This window comes from Festucalex cinctus, chromosome 21 (assembly GCF_051991245.1).
Source record: "Festucalex cinctus isolate MCC-2025b chromosome 21, RoL_Fcin_1.0, whole genome shotgun sequence".
In the NCBI taxonomy this organism is placed as follows: Eukaryota; Metazoa; Chordata; class Actinopteri; order Syngnathiformes; family Syngnathidae; genus Festucalex; species Festucalex cinctus.
Genome location: NC_135431.1, coordinates 11067589 through 11086296, shown reverse-complemented (window position 1 = coordinate 11086296; position 18708 = coordinate 11067589). Strand labels below are relative to the sequence as shown.

At 42.9% G+C, this 18708-nt stretch overlaps 1 protein-coding gene across 4 annotated transcripts in view; it reads right to left on the bottom strand.

Annotated features, from left to right (window-relative positions):
- The window catches only part of LOC144010285 (MAM domain-containing glycosylphosphatidylinositol anchor protein 2), a 205230-nt gene that overhangs the window by 60312 nt on the left and 126210 nt on the right, over window positions 1-18708 (bottom strand). For 3 of the 4 annotated variants that reach the window (XM_077510537.1, XM_077510539.1, XM_077510540.1), the window contains 5 exons: window positions 17985-18180; window positions 16610-16746; window positions 16268-16537; window positions 8659-8750; window positions 8352-8589 (listed from right to left, as the gene is read on the bottom strand). In XM_077510537.1, the coding sequence (XP_077366663.1) occupies window positions 8352-8589; window positions 8659-8750; window positions 16268-16537; window positions 16610-16746; window positions 17985-18180 (933 nt within the window). Of the gene's footprint in view, window positions 1-8351; window positions 8590-8658; window positions 8751-16267; window positions 16538-16609; window positions 16747-17983; window positions 18181-18708 lie in introns of all 4 variants that reach the window. The other variant, XM_077510538.1, reaches the window with a different exon arrangement.

The window sequence follows — 18708 nt, the reverse complement described above, 5'->3', positions numbered from 1 at the left end:
GAACACCGTTGACATTTTGAAGACGGTGGGAAAAGGCAAATATGCTGTATGTGAGCGGTCGCCACGGCAACAAGGGGGCCGGGGAATGATTATAAGTGAGCAGTTGCTGGTGATAAAAAGCAGAAAATTCAAATCCAGGCGCCGGAGGGAACTCATTTTAGCCACTTGTGTCGACACTTTGCTGCGAGCGCTGCGCCGACAAATGTTGAAAAAAACGTCACGCGCCAACACCCCGCAGCGACGCGGATTAGCACTAGCATTCATTTGGCACACGGCGTCCGGCCACCTGCGGACCGCTCTGGAAAGCCGAGCGCTTGGTGGCGTCCAAGCATAAAGCGACAAAAGTCTGGCCGGCTGCCTCGTGGTGACGCTCGGCGTGCTGACACTCGCTCCGTCAACATTGAAGTAGAGCCAAGTGTGTTGGGAAAACAATGGAGTGATGCACTAAAACTCTCAGGGGAACGTCACCAGTGGGAATAAGCTGGACTTTTCACTAAGCCACACCCCCTGGAATGCTGACTGGCCAATCACAGCATGGTATAAAACAGAAGTCTTACACTTTTTTCCTGACAATTCACGGACTCTTCCTATCCATTGAGGATTTGCGATTTTCGATACATTGGGCACGATATGTTTCAATGATTTCATGACCGATCAAAACTGATTTACTGTTTTTATCTATCTATCTATCTATCTATCTATTCAGTCAAATCAATCTAAACTAACCTGAAATGCATAGGAATTGTAAACAATTTTTTGTCATTTAAAAACTTCAAAACTAACTTCAAATACGGCCTTGCCATCCTTCAAACATCAACAGACACGTGTCAAGACCATATTGTCCTCCACTATTGTCAGTAGCCAATCGGTGAACAGCTGTACCGTAGCACCCGTTGCAGCTATTACAGCCATCATTAGGCCAGGCCTCTCAGCCCAGATTAGCTGTCCGTTTCCACCGAGTCTGCATTATGTAGCCTGGAAACAATATGTGTGTGTGTTGTGAGTGAGTGGAGGCAACACTCAACGGGTCTGCGCAAAGTGATCAGAACCATTTACAACTCGGCACCATTTATTTGGTGTGTGACATCAATCCTTGTCTCCATGGCAACATTGCGCTCTAGCTCTCTGCTCTACACACGGCAAGTGAGAGCCTGTGATGAGAAGGCAACGCGGGTTTTTACACATGATCCTGCAGCCAGTTTAGGCGGCAATGCCGTTGCTTCTTGAGAATGGGCATGCCGTTGTGCTCACGAGAAGGTACCGTCATTGTTCTAGTTATATGCATGTATCAAGGCGCTAACTTCTGTTCATTTTATGTGCTACATCAGCCCGATGAGGCGGCAAGCTAGCCGCCTCGTTTGTTCTTGAGAAAGACAAGCAACATTGTCAGCTCCCTGCTCACGAGGTACCAAAGTGACAGCAATACACAGACAATACTGATGCAGTAGCTTATGTTTGTTTCACATACTATAGCAGCCCGTCAAGGCAGCCAACTTGTCACCTTGGTAATTCTTGTTAAGAAATACAGACAGGTCAACATTGTCAGCCCCCTCGTCATAAAGCACCAAAGTGACAGCCATGCACACATATTGTGTTTATTTCATATTACACCACCCCATCTAGGCAGTCCTGTTCCAACAATTGTCAGCCACATGCTTAAATAGATGCTCACTTGAGTTTACAAAGTATTTTCCGTGCTACAGCAGTCCACTCCTGAACTAAGTAGCAACGTTACAGTCATTGATGCATTAACTTCTGCTACAGCAGCCCATTTAGGCGGCAAACAAGTTACCAAATGTATTCATGTTGATGAACGACGGGACATTTTTAGGTTATAAAAATGTAGACGTCAACTTTGAATGCGGCGTCTCGCATCCTTTGTTGTTGTTTTTCTCCACGCAGCGAGCGTCTCATCTGGAAGGTGAACAGCTTTGCTGAGGGGCTATCGACAGCGGTTAACGAGGAAGGAAGCCTGTTTCTTATTCATGTTTTCCTGTCAGCTTTCCCCCAGCAGGAGAGGCGGGTGATTTCCCAAAAGAGCCAGCGTACACCCGCCTCCGCTTTCCTAACGTACCACCGCAGGTGGTTTGCGGCGCGAAAACGACTCTCTGGGCGAGGAACAAAGCTGCCAGGTTGTCACACGCGTGTTCGACATGCGGCATCTCGCGCCTGCTGTCACGTGGCAAGTTTTCCCGGGACGGGGGGGGGGGGGGGGGGGGGCCAGCTGCGGGACAGATGCTTGGTACTTTCGTCCCAGAGTCCTCATTGGTTTGTTTATTACCGTGGTACCAAAGTTGCAGCTATATGCAAGTATCAACACGGTAACTTTTCTTTATTTCACATGCTACCGAAACCCGTTTAGGCAGAAAGTTGGATGGCCCCACTCGTTCTTGTTGAGAAACAGGAGCAAGGTGATGCAGTACCTGAGAAGGTACTTGTGTTGTAGCTATACACATGTATCGAGGGCGCTAACTTACATTTACTTAACTTGCTGCAGCAGCCCATTTAGGCGGCAATCAATCTTTTTTTTTTATATATATTTTTTCTGATACATGAGCAATACTGCCAGTTCCCTGCTCACCTATGCACATTTTGATGTGCTAAGGTTCATTTCATGTGCCACAGCAGCCTGTTTAGGCAGCATAATAGTGGCCTCTCTTGTTCTTGTTGAAAAAGCATGTCAATCCCTTGCTCAGAAGATGCCAAGGTTACTGCGAATATGCATTTACTGAGGTGCTAACATTTATTTAGTTTAGTTTATATTTCGACCAAATATTTAATGACATGACAATGAATACAGAAATTAATAAATACATTTAAATTTAGGGAAAAACAGATATGAGACTTGATAGGCCGAGTTAAATAATGGAGTGGGATAAATTTAGCCTACGGGCCATACTTTGCCCAACTGTAAAAAAGCAGCAACGATTATTTTTAGCTGATGAGGAGAGCCGTTAGACCATACCAGGTGTCACTCTTGTCTACTATAAACCGGAAATTAGGGCAATGAAAATTGGAGCAGGGATGATTGGAAAAGCTATCATGCTACTGGTGGCGTGATGGGCACCAAATCTGAATCTCACAATCAAATACTGAATAGAGTAACATTGTGGAGCGAGCACAATTCAGAATTCAATCATTTAAAACATGGCTCCAAATATGGTTCTACTGCCATGCTCCCTGTGTACATCTGTTTTACAGTAGTTCAACTACTGTTTTCCTTTTATTGTAGCTTAGCTGGCTACATTTCTCTTGTGCGTAGCTTCAATGTAATTAAACATTTAACGTCTAATAGCTTGTAGCTTAGCTCGCTACATTTTCCAAGAAGCTCGCCCAACACTTGCTGACAACTTGCTGAATCTCTGCCACCAACAATTAACAAAGGGGTAAAGCGGTTCCTTGTTGCGTTCATTAACACCAGCAGCTCATTCATTAATGAACTTGCGCACTTAATTGATTCTCTCAATTCATCACACGCAATTCCCGTGATTGACAGCCAGACTGGGTGGTGCCAGAGCGTCAGGTGTGCGTGGGATGCTAATGGATCGACTTAGCAGGCAAAGTTTTTCGACGGAGGTGACTTTGGAGTCGTCCTACTTACTTTATGATCATCCATCAGACTGGCGACGACTGCAGATCTGCTATGCTAATTTGAATGAACGGAGCCGGCTAATCACCATTGCTGCATTCTTCCCGTCGGAAGCGTAATGAATGGGAATATCGTTTTCCAGCCCGGTCGGAATCCCGAGTTTTGATTGCGTGTTAAAATGTCAAGGATCTGCCTGTAATAACGTGACACGCCATTACGGGTTTTATCTCCAAGCTGTGTCCCGCTCACGGACAAACAATATTTCAGAAAATGGCAAGTAATTGAACAATAATCCATACACAAGAGCTAATGAGAGGATTAATCGCCTTGCTTCCAGTGAAAAGTTTATGGGATATTTAAGTTTTTTTTTTTTTTTTTTTTTTAACACTGGAGCTTGTAAGTCCTTTTCAGCTGTCCCTCTGTCTTCTAATCCTGACAGCATCCAGCGGGGAGGTCCGTGTCCTCATTCCTGCTTATAAATAAGCATTAGCTAGTGGTCGGAGAGAGGGAAGCGTGCTTTTAATGAGTGTGTCATGCTTGCAAATATTAGCAGGAGAAAGTCATGAAAGCAATCTGTGAGCATCAAAAGACTTGATAAGAAAAATTCCCGGCTTTTGGAATGTGTAAGCCGGAGCTGCGAGAGAGTGTGTAAGCTCTTTTTTTTCCTGATCCCAGACAGACCTGCAGCGTAATCTTCTTTAAATGCTTTTATTAAGAAGCCTAATTGCGGTTTGGGCTTTCCTGCTGCGGGAGAAAAGGCGTTTTGGTACACAAAAATGTGGTACCTTCCAGGCAGAGGACGAGGAAAACGGCATATCCAAGATTTTTTTCTCTCTCTCACTAACACTCATACCCTGGAACAATACAAGCCTTAGCACGAATACCAACCAGTGTTATAACAGTTATGGATTTTAAATTATTCCTTACACTTTTTACTCCACATTTTTCAACTGATTCTCACCATTCCAACAACAACATGTTCCAAGTGTGCTGGCATTTTTCTCATGCCAATTCTGTTCAGCTTATCCGGACCGCAAAATCTTTTTAAAATTGCAAACTAAAAGCCGAAAATTAAAACATTCTAGTTTTGCTCCTCTAATTTCTATATTTGACCGATACAAACCATTCCAACTTTAAACTGATCAGCTCATTCTAGATCATTGTATATAATTCCACATCAATCAGCACCATTCCACAATTTTTCATTCAGCCGCTGGGCCTTATTCACACAATTTCTTTCTCTAGTTTCCTTTTGACTTGTGCTTTTTATATGCAATTAATTTTAATTAAGATTTAGAGTGTGGATTTTATTTTATTTCAATTTTAAATGTCTGATTTGGTTGTATTAGTTTTAGAATTAGTTTGAGTTTTTTCATATATGGAGTGTTTGTTGAGTGTAAGATTTATGTACAATGTAGTTTCATTCAATTAGTTCTCTCTTTTCTTTATTTTAGAGCACTTTCGTTTTTATTATATTTGGTCAATGAAAATGTTTTGTAATCATCCTTAAAAACACATCACTCTATAACATAAGATAATCCATTCATCCATTTTCTTAACCGCTTAATCCTCACAAGGGTCGCGGGGGTACGCCCTGAACTGGTTGAACATAAGGTTTTTAATGCTATGCAGGAAACTTATTGACAACATCTGCTACATTTTGAGCTCCCACCTCCGACACCAAATAGGATTCTACAGAAACCCTTCTATGAAATATGCTGCATATAAAAGATGATCTTTAATAACTGCGAAATGAACTTGTTTACAGCCTGTTGTCATTTTGAGCTTGCACTTCTGGTACCAGACATAGGTTCTACTGGATTGCTCCCATCCTCCACACAGTATGTCATCGAAGCATTTAATTCCCCTCAGTCATATTTGCAGCCTGCGCTACTGGAATGCCTATCGTCATTAAAGACGTCTCCACAAAACCGAAGATGACAATTAAAACTGGGCAGGCATGGAACCTTGCGGCATCTGGTACATTTTGACGCCCCACTTCTGTCATCAAATACAGTTCTACAAAAATCTTAATTATTGTTATAGATGCCATCACCAAATCACAGAATCATCTCGAAGACTGTGCGAGAGACTTGTTTACAGCGTGCAATCAGTATGAGTCTCCACTTCTGACACCAAACACGGTTCTACTGGAGTGCGCACATCCCTGTGGTAAGTCTCCACGCACAATGTCATCTAAGCCTTTCATTCTGCTTGACGACAACACACTCAGTCATTATTTGCAGCCCACAGACTGCACTACTTAAAAGATAATGAGCAAACTTCTTCTTCTCCTTCTTCTTGGCAGGTACGATTGATCCCGCTGTTTTGGAGCACGGGGATTATCAAAGGATTATCTAAGAATAATTATGCCGCCAAGGTCGACGTGCCGCTTTCATGTCGGCTGTGAGGTGCGCCCAAGATGCGGCATTGTGCTTGTTGAGCGTTAAAAAAAATAAAAGGCAAACGGCAATGCCACATGAATGCAAAACCAGACCTCGGCCAAGGCTGAATGATCCTTAATAGCGCAAAACTATATTACATGATCGTTACAGGGAGCATATTATTTGAAAATTGACTTTCAGATGATAGAATGAAATTGGCTTGGTGATGAAGTGCTGTCACCGTAAGTGAAAATACAATTAACGCTTCACCTTCTGGGCTGGTTAGTATCCATTCACCTCGCCGTGACTCCACTGCTGGTCGTCATAGTAACAAAAATTCCCCGATGACTCAGCATTGGAGGTCAGGGGGTGAGCAGTAATTCATTTACATGAGACATGACTAAAATTTGTTTTACACCGTAATAGAAAATAATAAAGTCTAGTGTTCAAAATGGCCGTGACCTAATCCCCATTATTTTTTTTAATGTAGCTAAGAGATGGTCTTAACTCCCTGTTTTGATTCCTTCTGCAGCTCCTTTTTCCATTATTCATTTAAAAAATGGATGTAAATAATTTTTTAAGTCCTTTCTTGCCAAGTGAATGAGAATGTTAAACCCCACTTACCCTTCGTGCATCATCTTGCTAAAGAAGACATAACCTAAAGATGTCAAGAAGCTTTTAGCTTTCAAAATGCTTCTCGCTGAATCTCCATAATTTGTTTTTCAATTCCTGCAGCAAAGCCACTTGAACTTCTCTAACAAATTTATCTGTTATAAAACATGTTTTATTTTCATGACTCATTGATAACGAAGAAAAAATGTCAAAGAAATTCCTTCCTTGTCATACAAATGTGAATGCTAACCTCACTTACCCTTCAGCAAAGTTTCGTAACACGAGGTATGAGCATCATCTTGGTAAAGAAGACAACCACCTTGGAGGAGTTCACAGAAAGTTAGCAAGTTCAAGGCTTGCACTGTCAGTTGGTTGACCAATCCTCATCCTTTCTTTATAGGGTTAGCACAAAACTGTCAGTTTTGAGTCCTTCCGCAGCCTGTTTAAGCATCAAAGCAGCTTGAACTGAATAATTGCGCAAATGCTCCTGTTCCCTTACAAGTGCTAATGCTAATGATGCTATTTTCAACAACAACAATGCAAATCCTGCAGGAGGCAAGCGAATCAGCTCAGTCTTTTGTTCCATGCAATTCTTTTTGAGATGTGATTGACTGATGCTAAAAACTAACACAAAAGACAACAAAGATGGTTGACAGCTGATTATTTGTTTTTCACAGCCAGCCGTCAAACAATTTTTTTGTACAGAATAAAGTCGTCACGATGAAGAGAGATGGCGTCAGGATGTCGTGCTACAAAGTGGATTAATGCGTTGTCATTGACATGAGTACAAAGCCAGACAGCGGCGGCGGAGTCGGCGGGTGAAAGCACCCAATCAGATGCGAGGACAATGGAGGTTCAGTTAGCGAGAACATAATGGGGATGGAATAACTTCAAATTATTATTCTTTTCAGACAAAAATGAGGAGATTATGACTCTCTCAATTAATGAAATGAAATATGAGAGGCACAGTAAACCCGCGCTACTCACGGCGGATAAGGACCGAGCCCTGCCGCGAATAGTGAATAATTAACAACCCCCTAAAAATGAAGATACAGGGAAAAAAAACTTCAATTATTCATGGTTTGAACTGTAACTATACCACAGACCATTTATTAGTTAACAGTAATAAATGCCAAATTATTATTTGTCTATGGAATAATTTGTCTCCACTTACAGCTCGCTGACATGCTAACTAGCCAAAATGTCAGAAAAATTCAAACTTGAGTTTGTTTTTACTGTTTCACTCTCATACAGCACAGCAAGTCGTGTCACGCGATTATGTCATTTAGTGGGCACTCCACCATGAGCAAAAGTTAAGCAAAGTAGTCTAGAAATGTAGAATGAAGCCACCCGACGCGACGACTGTTAGCCGCGTTAGCATGTTGGCCGAACGTCTGCTCCTCTTTGTACACTAAATATTGTCATTGATTGTGTCATTCTGTCCTTTCCGTCGTCCTTATCTGATAACCATTCATACTTTATGTAAAAATTTTTGGAAATATGCCCATTTTTGCGACACTAAGTTTTTAACAACCCACAGTAGTGTTAGCTAACCACAGACATCTGATGTAGGCTTATGGGTTTGCTATTACTGCATATGTCAGGTATGTATTATGCTGCCCCCTGGTGGCCAAGGTACACATACCAAAAGGAAAAGCACAATGTTAATCGTTTGCTATTCACGGCAGGGCTGCGAACTGTCTGTATATGTCAGGGGTGAGTGAGTTGGAATTCGGTCGGCGTTTACGGCGGTGTCTGAGGCTCACCAGTAGTGGAGGAGATGTTGACGTCGATGCTGATCTCGGGAATGCCGCCGCCCTTCAGCGCCGCCACGCACGTGTACGTGCCAAAGTCGGTGAACTTGAGGTCGATGATGTCCAGGTTGGTGGTGCCGGGCGAGATGTCCGTGTCCGTCTGCGTGATGACCATGCGCTCCGAGCTGCGGAGGGCGCGGCCGTTCTTCAGCCAGCTGAAGGTGAGCTCCTCCGGGGGCGTTGCCTCCACCTCCACACGCAATAAGTTGGAATAACAATCTTTTCTCGAGATTTATGTTTTGTTCTTCCATTGTCTTACCTGACAAGATATCTTGACTTCTCGACCAATCTGGATGTTGTCGTCATTGTGGTATGGGTCAGGAGTGATCCAGAAGCGACCCTTTTTCAACGCTAGGGGGGAGAAAAAAAAAATAAAAAATCACTTATACTGGAGTTTTATCAGCGTTTCAATGGGTGTAAGTTATTTATTTATTTAGGGGTGCACCAATAATCACCATAATTTTCTGACCGATCCCCAATTTTTAAAAAGTCCAACTTGCCGATCTTGATCTTCACTCACTTCCTTCCGCAGCCCATTTAGGCAGCAAACTTGCCGTCTCACTTTGAGGTTACTCTTGCAGACGTTTCATGCAAATTTTACTCACATCTTGTCCCTCCTCATTGAAATTTCCTTTCCCAGCCATTTTTTCTTTTGAAGCATAAATATTGGATAGTGAGTAGGCGTTTGTGTAAAACGACAACAGGCGTGTACAAGCGAGATAAGTGGGCACAACGACAAATTTTTGCCGGACCGCTCACTCAACTCGCATGGAATCTCATGTGTTTGAAAAAGAAAACAAGACCAGGTGAAAAGTGCTCGCTCGGCAAACTTTATCGGGTGTCGGAGTTGCGTCTTTGGGCCTCCACCCTTTTTCTGATAACCAATTCTTGGCAAAAAAGTCGCATGAATCTTTAATGAGAACTCTGCCGGAAAACAGAACTTTCCCATTTGCTACAGAGATAAACTGCGACTCTGACGATTGTAGTACAATTTTCCACAACATCATGAATTTTTCACTGGTGTATTTTGCTCAATGCACACGCGCACACACACACCCAGAACAACTATTGTAGCCCTGGCTAAACCTTAGGTTAATTAAGATTAAGTACAAAATGAATATAAATAAAGATAGATTATGCTGTTTCATTTTTTGATACAAAGCAATTAATTTTTTTATTTTTTTATTTTTCATGAAAACCATAAATTTTGCCCATTAGTCTCTTGGTGGTTCAGGCTTCAAAAAGCGCCAAATAATAGAATATTAAGTCCATTTTGTCACTAATAATCAAATGTGCGTCCACGCTACATGAAGAGCTGTGAACATCACGAGCACTGATGGGTCCCTGTTTGACCCAACGGCATGTAAAACTAATCTATTGTTAGTCATGGTCAAATACTGGATCCTACTTCTATCACCTAAGTTGCACCCATGCCCGATAAAGGTCTGAGAACATCACAAGAGGGGAAACAACATTGCAGAGCGACCATTCTATCAAAAAGTTCATTTTCATGAAAGGCGCCAGCATCATGCTAAAAGATACTGGATCCCGCCTCTGTCGCCAAAACAAAATAAAATAAAACATTGGCTACAAACTTACATTACAGAGCGACCATGTGTCAGTTTACAGAAATGAGCTCATCATTAAAGATGCCAGCTTCATGGTGAGAAAAATTAGATCTCACTTCTGTCACCAAATATGATTCCTTTCCCCATAAAGAGTAAAGAACATAACAGGAAGAACACATGCAGGACAGATTGTTTGGCGACTACGTGTCGGATATGGTAATTCTCATTAAAAACCTCATGATGAGTCATATTAGGTAAAATTTGGGATCCCGCTTCTAACGCCAATTATGCTTTTGTGCTCCTGAAAAGCTAAACACATCACAGGACAAACACACATTTCAGAGTGACCACATGACAACAATTACTGGAACACTAATTGATTGTGAGAGATACTGGAGCCAACTTCTTTCACCAGATATTCTCCCGCGCCTCAAAAGAATGCACATAGGACACAACATTTGAGAGTGACCCCGTTAAAGAGTCTCCCAGCTTCATGTGAAACACACTGTATCCCACTTCTGTCACCAAATATGTTTTCCTGCTGCATAAAGAGCTGAAAACGTGATAGGACACAACATGCTATGCGACCACACGTGAAAATCTACCGTAATTAATAAAGAGATGAGGCGTAGTGGACCACATTTCTGTCGCCAAGTATGCTTCCGTGCACCATAAAAGAGCTTAGGACACATAAGACACAACATTGCGGGCCAACCAGGTGTCACATTCTACTGGAACGCTAATTGTCCTGGTGAGTCATACCGGGTCTATTTTGAGATCCCACTTCTGTCGCCAATATGCTTTGCAGCGAGCTTGCGTGTTTTTCCTATGCTTGCTTGTGGGAGTAATGGGGAGTGTCAAATGATCACACAAAAAGGGGGAAAAAGGCTTCGGCTGCTCATGTCACCGCGGGGGAGTGTCTTGTGACACACGCACGCACACGCACGCATGCACCATCTTCCTGGCTTGCGACACGCACAGCAACACAATAGCACGGCTGATGTGTACACATGCAAATGAGAGAGGACGTTCCAATGTGTTTTTCCCTCCACTGGCTCTAATGAATTCCGCTGGCTTTTGTGCGAACAGGATGAATCATTATCCCGCCGACTCATTTCTCACTCTTTGCCGTCCGTCCGTCTTCACAGTCCCGTAGCTCTTCCCCGGGGGGGGGGGGTTCTGGCGGGGATATCAGCATGCCAGACTGGACCGGTCTCTTCACGGGCCAGATGGAAGTTCCTCTCACCTCCTTCTTCAAGGTTAAACTCCAAACTGGGTCGACAGGCATCGGCCAGGTGCGCCCGCCTTTCATCTCGCCATTATCGCCCTCCGCACGCACGCTGACGCTTCGGAAAGCCAAGGCCGCTAACGGAGGGATGAAGGTCGGAATGGCGGCTTTCAAGCTTCAGGCGCGGACCGTTTGTGTCAAAGAGTCCACAAAAACACACACAGATGGGTGTCCGTGGTCCATGTTTGGTCGCGCCCGGGCAATAAAGTGGCATTCATGAATGGAAATCTATGCAGAGATTAGTCCAGAAACGTTTTGGGCCAGGAAGAAAGAGTCTGCAAGTTTGGATTCAGACTTGGAAAATTGAACTGCAATTTGTTTTCTGTAAATATTATATATATATATATATATATATATATATATATATATATATATATATATATATATATATATATATATATATATATATATATATATATATATATATATGTATATATATATGTATATATATACATATATATATATATATATATATACATATATATATATATATAGGCTATTGGGAGTATTAACAACCCATAAAGAAAAGAATCGATTCAACTAAAAAACAGAACCCAATCTCACAAAACAGTGATACTGCATCCGCTCTAAAAGAGGGTCAAACTTTTTTGCATTACGTCAGCTACAGCTTGTTTGCAAACAACATCGTAGAGAGGAAATGTGTGTGTGTTTGAATGTGTCAAAAAGCATCATGGGGCTCCGTCACATTGGCAGCATTTTTTTAAATGTTTTTTTTTTTTTGCATACTTTGCATACAGCGTCGCCCGGCAGCCTCTCAGCACGCTATGCCCGCCCACCCGTCCTTGAGAAGCCCTCGACACACGAACGCGCACGCACGCAACACACACGCATACACAAACAGATGGTAGCATTCCCGGCCATACTGTCCCACCAGCCACACAGCCTTCCAGGGCCTCGGCCTTCCCAGCAGGCTGCTGGCGTTCGATGCCGCTTGCTGACTGCGTCCTTTTTGTAATGATAAAGTGCGCTTGATATTTTTCACTTGATACATACTGTCTATTTCTTTCACAATTTAAAAACATTCCCAGGCGTCTCGATAAACATCTGGAGCATCAGTTTATGAAGAAAATTCCAAGGACCAAGAACTATATTCCGATTATGATTATATTGGTATTGATTTTGTTACCGTGGCAACCAGGCTGGGGCTGGGGGTTTGAACAGGCAACCAAGCATCTTCTGAAGAGGAAAAGAAAGCGATGCATGGACACATCACAAAACACAAATATCCCCCAACGCCACCACGTCATCATTAACTTCACAGAGCAACCAATTAAGTGCTTCTTATCAGAATGCAACATTAATCTGCTATAATCTGCTATGGCTTTGATGTCGCGTTTCACCCCTCCACACAGAAAATGAATGGCACTTGGATGAAACCACATCTAGATCATTGAAACTGATCCATGTATACTGTACATACAATAAAAAGTCAGTTTTCCTTCGTGTAGGGTGGACCAATAGTAGCTCCATAATAATCAGTCATTATTCACAATGAATAGCAACCAAACCCTCCTGTGATGAGCGAGTAATTGATGCCCACCTCTGTAGACGGGGTACTACCTTGACTACAACTTTGAGACAGACATCACGTGCGAACGACGAGCCCTTCAAACTGCTAATTTAATCTAAGCACAGGTGATGATCGACTCTAACCGCTTTGAATGTGAGCATGCTAACTTCCCAGACAAAAACAACAAAACAAAACGAGTTAATCTTCGATACTCACAAAAGTGAGGTCTAGTGATTTATCACTGAAGGTTTGTCCCTGTCAGAATGTAATTTGGAGCTCGTGTTTCTTTTCAAGGCAATTTTACTCGAGAATTTCCATTTCACTGATATCACCGTGTGTTTGTGTATGCGTGCGCGCGTGCAAGCTTGTGTCTGCCATTTGTCACCGCACGTGTCGCATTTGCACGGAAGCTATGTATATAATGAAGCCAATCCTGAGCGTTTCACCCTCGAATGCACCACGCCGCTGCATGCCGAATGAAGTAGAATATGGCCAGTAGTCGGAAAGGTTAAATAGCCATTAAGATGCACTAGGAAATTGCTATTCTTGTTTTTCGATAAAGCCTCACATACACAGATTTGTGTGGCTCAAATTACAAGTTGTGTACTGCAGGCAACGTGGCATTAAACATGAAACATATTGACTCTATGAACGAGAAATATATATACAGTGGTACCTCTACTTATGAAATTAATTGCTTCTGGAAGAAAGTTCTTCAGTAGAAAATTTTGTAAGTAGAGACGCATTTTCCATGTAAATGCCCTAATCCGTTCCAAGCCTCCCAAAATTCCGACATAAATGTTTTATAAAGCATAAAAATGCATCAAAATATGTAACAAATACATGTTAAAATTAGATTATTGCACAAGTAGCAATTATTGCCGAGTAGCAGCCCATACTCTATTTTTTCCTTTCGTATTCTGAAACTTCTTTCGTAACAAGAAGCAATATTTTCCTGTTGAGGAGTTTCGTAACTTGAAAATTTCGTATGAAGGGACGTTCGTAAGTAGAGGTACCACTGTACAGTATAGACAAGAGTGTAACAAGACCAATTTGAATCTGGAAATCGGTTCTGATTTAAAAGATGTGAATGCATCAAATCTACCCATATCAAACTGAATCATTTCACTTGAAAATAAACATAGCACACAGCATGGTGTCTCTAATATTTTGACCCTTTTGGCATAAACATTCCTAAAAACTCTTAGTATGTTGTACTGTAACCACAATAACCAACATTTTGCAGCATTATTAGCATTTTGGATTATTTGAGTTTATTAGGCGGTGCAGAAAGTATGCGCTTTTATAGAAGAAGCAAACGCGACTACAGTATGCGAGTTCAACAGTGTGCAGCAGCACATCAATAAGAATGCAATATTTACTGCAGCGATTGCCTGCAGTGACGCCCGACATCTTCTGTCTAATACAAATAAGCCGGCGGCCTCTAAAGTCGTCAGTGTTATGGCGAGCAGCACAATACAGTGGAGGGGTTATCTGTCAGAAGGGGGTGCGTGGAGAGGGTGTGGTGGGGGGTGGGGGGGAACGATACCAGACGTGATTGGTGGATGATTTGATTTTCATGCCAGAGACTTTACGGCTGCATAAATAAAACGCCTTCCGCACGCGGGCTTAGTTTAGCACCGAGGCGACCCCATGAAGTAATCTCGCAGATGAAAGCGGCGTTCTCGGCAGGGAAAAGCACAAGTTCAGAAACATGAAAGTCAGCCAATCTGCTCAACTCGGATTTAGGAAAGCGGGAATGCAAAGAGGGTTTCCCAGAGTGTTGTTGTTTTTGTGGGGATTTCAATAATTAATGCTTTGCTTGATGGACCTTGGGGACTCTTTCAAGTCATCGGTCTTGGTAATAGCCACCAATATAGGAACGCAATTAATTTTACAGATGTTCTTTATAGGTAGGGATCCAATGAATTGAGTTAATATTTAATATCCAGCAACACCAATTTTGGTAGGCATGTCTATCACAAGTAGATCTACACACATATCTGTACCTAATGGTATGTAAACTGCATCTGTTATGAGTAGTAGTTTCAAGAAACTCTGCTTGAAAAGACAAAGGAAGCGGCCATTTTATTAAGTATTGGCCATTTTATGATCAATTGCCCATTGGCAAACAAATTTGCATTACATAAACTACACAAAAGAAGATTGGCATTAATGTAGCTATAACTTTCTGCCAGAAAGAAGTTTCAATAAATCTCCAGAGTTGGACCTTCATCACAAACAAGATGTTGGGTGTCGGTTGTGGAGCTGACTTTGAAGAGTTTCATATTTCACTTAATTCTACATTATTTATTTCGAAACAACAAGCTGTGTTCTCGATCATTTCAATGATAAACACTACCTTGATTCACAAACAGGTCCATAGAATAGAGATTAAATAAGTGAACTGAGGTTCCAATGCTTGCTTTCTATGATGCCTTCACATGTGCGAAAGGAGACCTATTGCATTTTTCTGCAGATTATCCATTGTGGAAGAAAAGTAAAACACATAAAAACAATAAGCGCACTCACGCAGAAGCTTGACCAAAGTAACTAATAAAGTAATTTGTAACCTAATTACTTTTAAAATCAAATAAATAAGTTAGTTCGTTAGTAGGGGTGCACTGATCACAATTTTCTGGCCGATCACCAATCTTTTGAAAAGTCTGACCTGCCGATCCCGTTCACAACAAGCAACATACACCTTCGGAGTTCCAATGTTATTTTATTGGAAAACATTGAACAATATCTGTAAAATAATACAAACGGGTTGTTTTAACTGCACATTAAGTAGTTCTCTCAAATATAAATGAAAAGGCTTTTAGTCATCTCAGCAGAAGAGGACGGTGGCTGACTTCTTTAGACCACTGAGGAGGGAGATGAGATAGGTGGAAAAGATCGGTTTATATTTACCAAAATTAAGAAAACCGCGGCCGATCAATCGGCCGGCTGATCAATCGGTACCCCCATTAGTAAGTAAGTGAGATAGTTAGTTAGTTAAAATAAGTTGGTTACTTTTAAAATCAAGTACCGGTAATAAAAATAATAAATTACTTTAACAACCAATTCGTCAGTAAAGTAAGTCATTTTCTTTCCGATGCAACTGTGGCGCTGTAGAGTAACAGTCAGGAAAAAAAGAATTTGTGTAAAAGCTTGATTTTTGAAGGACGCCTACCAGGAAATTGCCAACATAACCCTAAAACGGGCTGGACAAATGGGTTTTCACTTGTATAGCACTTTTCTGCCATCTAGGTACTCAAAGCACTTTAACAATCATTTTACCTACTGATGAAGCAGCATCAGGAGCAACTGGGGGTTCAGTAAGCTTGCTCAAGGACACCCGAAAATGGCTGATATAAACCAAATTGGTGGTCTTTTCAAGGCATGCCCATCCAATTTCATGTTTCTAAGTGAAACTGGCTTGGAGGGCAGAATTAAAAGAAGAAGGAAAAAAAAAAAAAAAAAAAAAAACTCCACTTACCTCGAACCACTATGGTGGTGGACTTCTTGGCCGGGTTGCCCACGTTGTTGCTAGCCACGCAACTGTAGACGCCCGCCTCGTCCGAGCTGATGGCGGGCAGCGTGAGCGTGCCGCCCTTCACCATGCTCCTCTGCGGCAGGCTGTCGTTGGCGGTGAGCCACGTGAGGACCGGCGGCGGCTCCCCGCCGGTGGTGATGCAGACCAGCGACACCGTCTGCCCGGGGTTCACCACGATGGGGTCCTCCACCAGCAGCTTGATGGACGGTGAGGCTGTTCATTCAGGCGGAGCGAGAAAGGTTGTAAGGCGCCATACATTGCGGCGGTCTCAGACGTGGGCAGTACCGGTCTTGTTGGTGAGCCGGAAGATGACGCTGCGGTCGGGAATGCCGCACACGTTCCTGACGGAGGCCACGCAGCTGTAGTTGGCGTAGTCCTGCGGCCGCAGGTTCTTCAGCTTCAAGATCTTCGTTTCTCCCTGCAGCTCGGACGACAACCACGACAGCGGTATGGAAATGTGTGCCAGGACACGGATGCAGATAAAAATCCTCACAGGGATGAATATTTATACGTGTTGAAACGGGGAAAGATGAAGAACCGTATTATGAGTACGCTACGGCGAATGGTGTCACGCGGCACCATACGGACGTCTAGATGACTCTTGAGTCAATAATGGGCCCTGCCGCTATTTTCCAGCAACACTGATGGGCTCTGCAGGGGTTCCTCTCCACTGAAGCAGCGTGCTGGGCTTGTCAGCCATTATCCCCCCTGGCCCAGAAGCCTTGTGATGAGGATGTGAACCTTTGATCCAGCTGACTCCGAGGCTTTGGGAGCGAGGGGGGATTAAAAACGAGACTCAGCTGCAACATGTCCGCCGACCTTTCTGAGCGCACACATGCACGAGACAAAGAAAATACATCCGGCTTTGGTATTGTTATTATTAGCAGTAGTAATAGTATAGTGGAGCCTTGCCATATAATTGCCTTGCCTCTTTTGAGCTACAAGTCGTCACTTGGCCGCTTTTTGTCTTGAGGTCTAAAACAAAAATTTAACATTACTGTATATTATTACAGTATCAACATCAACACTGTACACCAAAGGGAATCTAGCTGCATATACAATATGTATGTACACCTTATGGCTTATAACTGGACTCGAAGGGTCTGCTTTACTACGATTCCAAATAGTGGGCACTGAATTGCATGCTACTCTTAAGCTAGCCTGCGATCCTTTGCTAAGATCCCAAATAGCGGGTGCTAAATTGAGTGTTTAACAGTCTAACATATTGCGTGTGCTGTTGACACAATCATTTTGAGGAAGCTAGAAACCACATGAAAGCCATGTTGTGTTTGATTTAACTCATCACGAGTGTCGGATCATTCAGAGGCTCCAAAATTGCATTGTTGAACACACGATATGTCGCGATAATTTTTTGTTTTGTGGCATTTCAAAACTGTTTACAGGAATGGAAAAGGGCATTTCTCCCCGTCGCCTCTGATTTTTGCCTGCGCCTCCTCATCATGGTCATTTATGCACAGCAGTACAGCTTTTACCTGCCTTTCAGAAACACTATTTAAAGATGCACAATCAGCCAGTGTGGTTGATAGATCATATTGTGTGTGCTCAATCTGATCTGATCCTCTTGACTCTCTATTTGCTAAGAACGGCTTGCAAACATTTCAATACTGACTTTTCTGCACTGTGCAGCATCTGTCTTACCTGCGTGAAAAAGGGCTCATAGATCTCCACGCCTTTGTCCGAGCCCTGGGTCAGGACTTCCCTGCCGCGATGCCAACTGTAGCGCACCGGCGGGTTGGAATTGGCTACGCAGCGTAGGAACACCGTCCGCTCATAGTAGAACTGCTCCTTTGCCTCCCCAATGCTCTGGTGCACCGTCACCACCGGGTCATCGAGGTCTGGAAGCAAAAATGGGCATTTTGTAATTATCCCAGTTGGGGAGGGGCTCGATTTCCACAAAGCCACATTATTTTCGTCCAGCTCTTGAATGCGGTTAATGCTCAAACCAAGGGATTAACATTGTGTAAGAGGCCTCAGTTAGCCCGACGTTAACTCCTCAGTCGATGTTGTTCCAACAAACACCTTTAATGCTGACTAAAGATGGGATTTTGGATTTTTCTCTGGGGTAGTTTTCTGTGCAGACAGCTCGAGACAGCTTGTCTTGAGGGTTCCGAGTCTATTCTTTTTCACGGTTTGCTGTTGACACGGAATGGTCAGCCATTTGAAAAAGGCACTCTCCGTTGATTGAAGTGATTGAAAAGGTAATCACCTTAGCAGGCGGTGTCGTCGAGTCTTTTAGCATGCTAATCGGCGCCTTTTCAAAGAAACCCATCTACCGGCCCATCTAGCTTCCCTTTTCAACTCCATTTTTCTATGTCACGAGTGGGGAGGCAACACAAGGGAGAGGATGAACATATGCCTCCGCC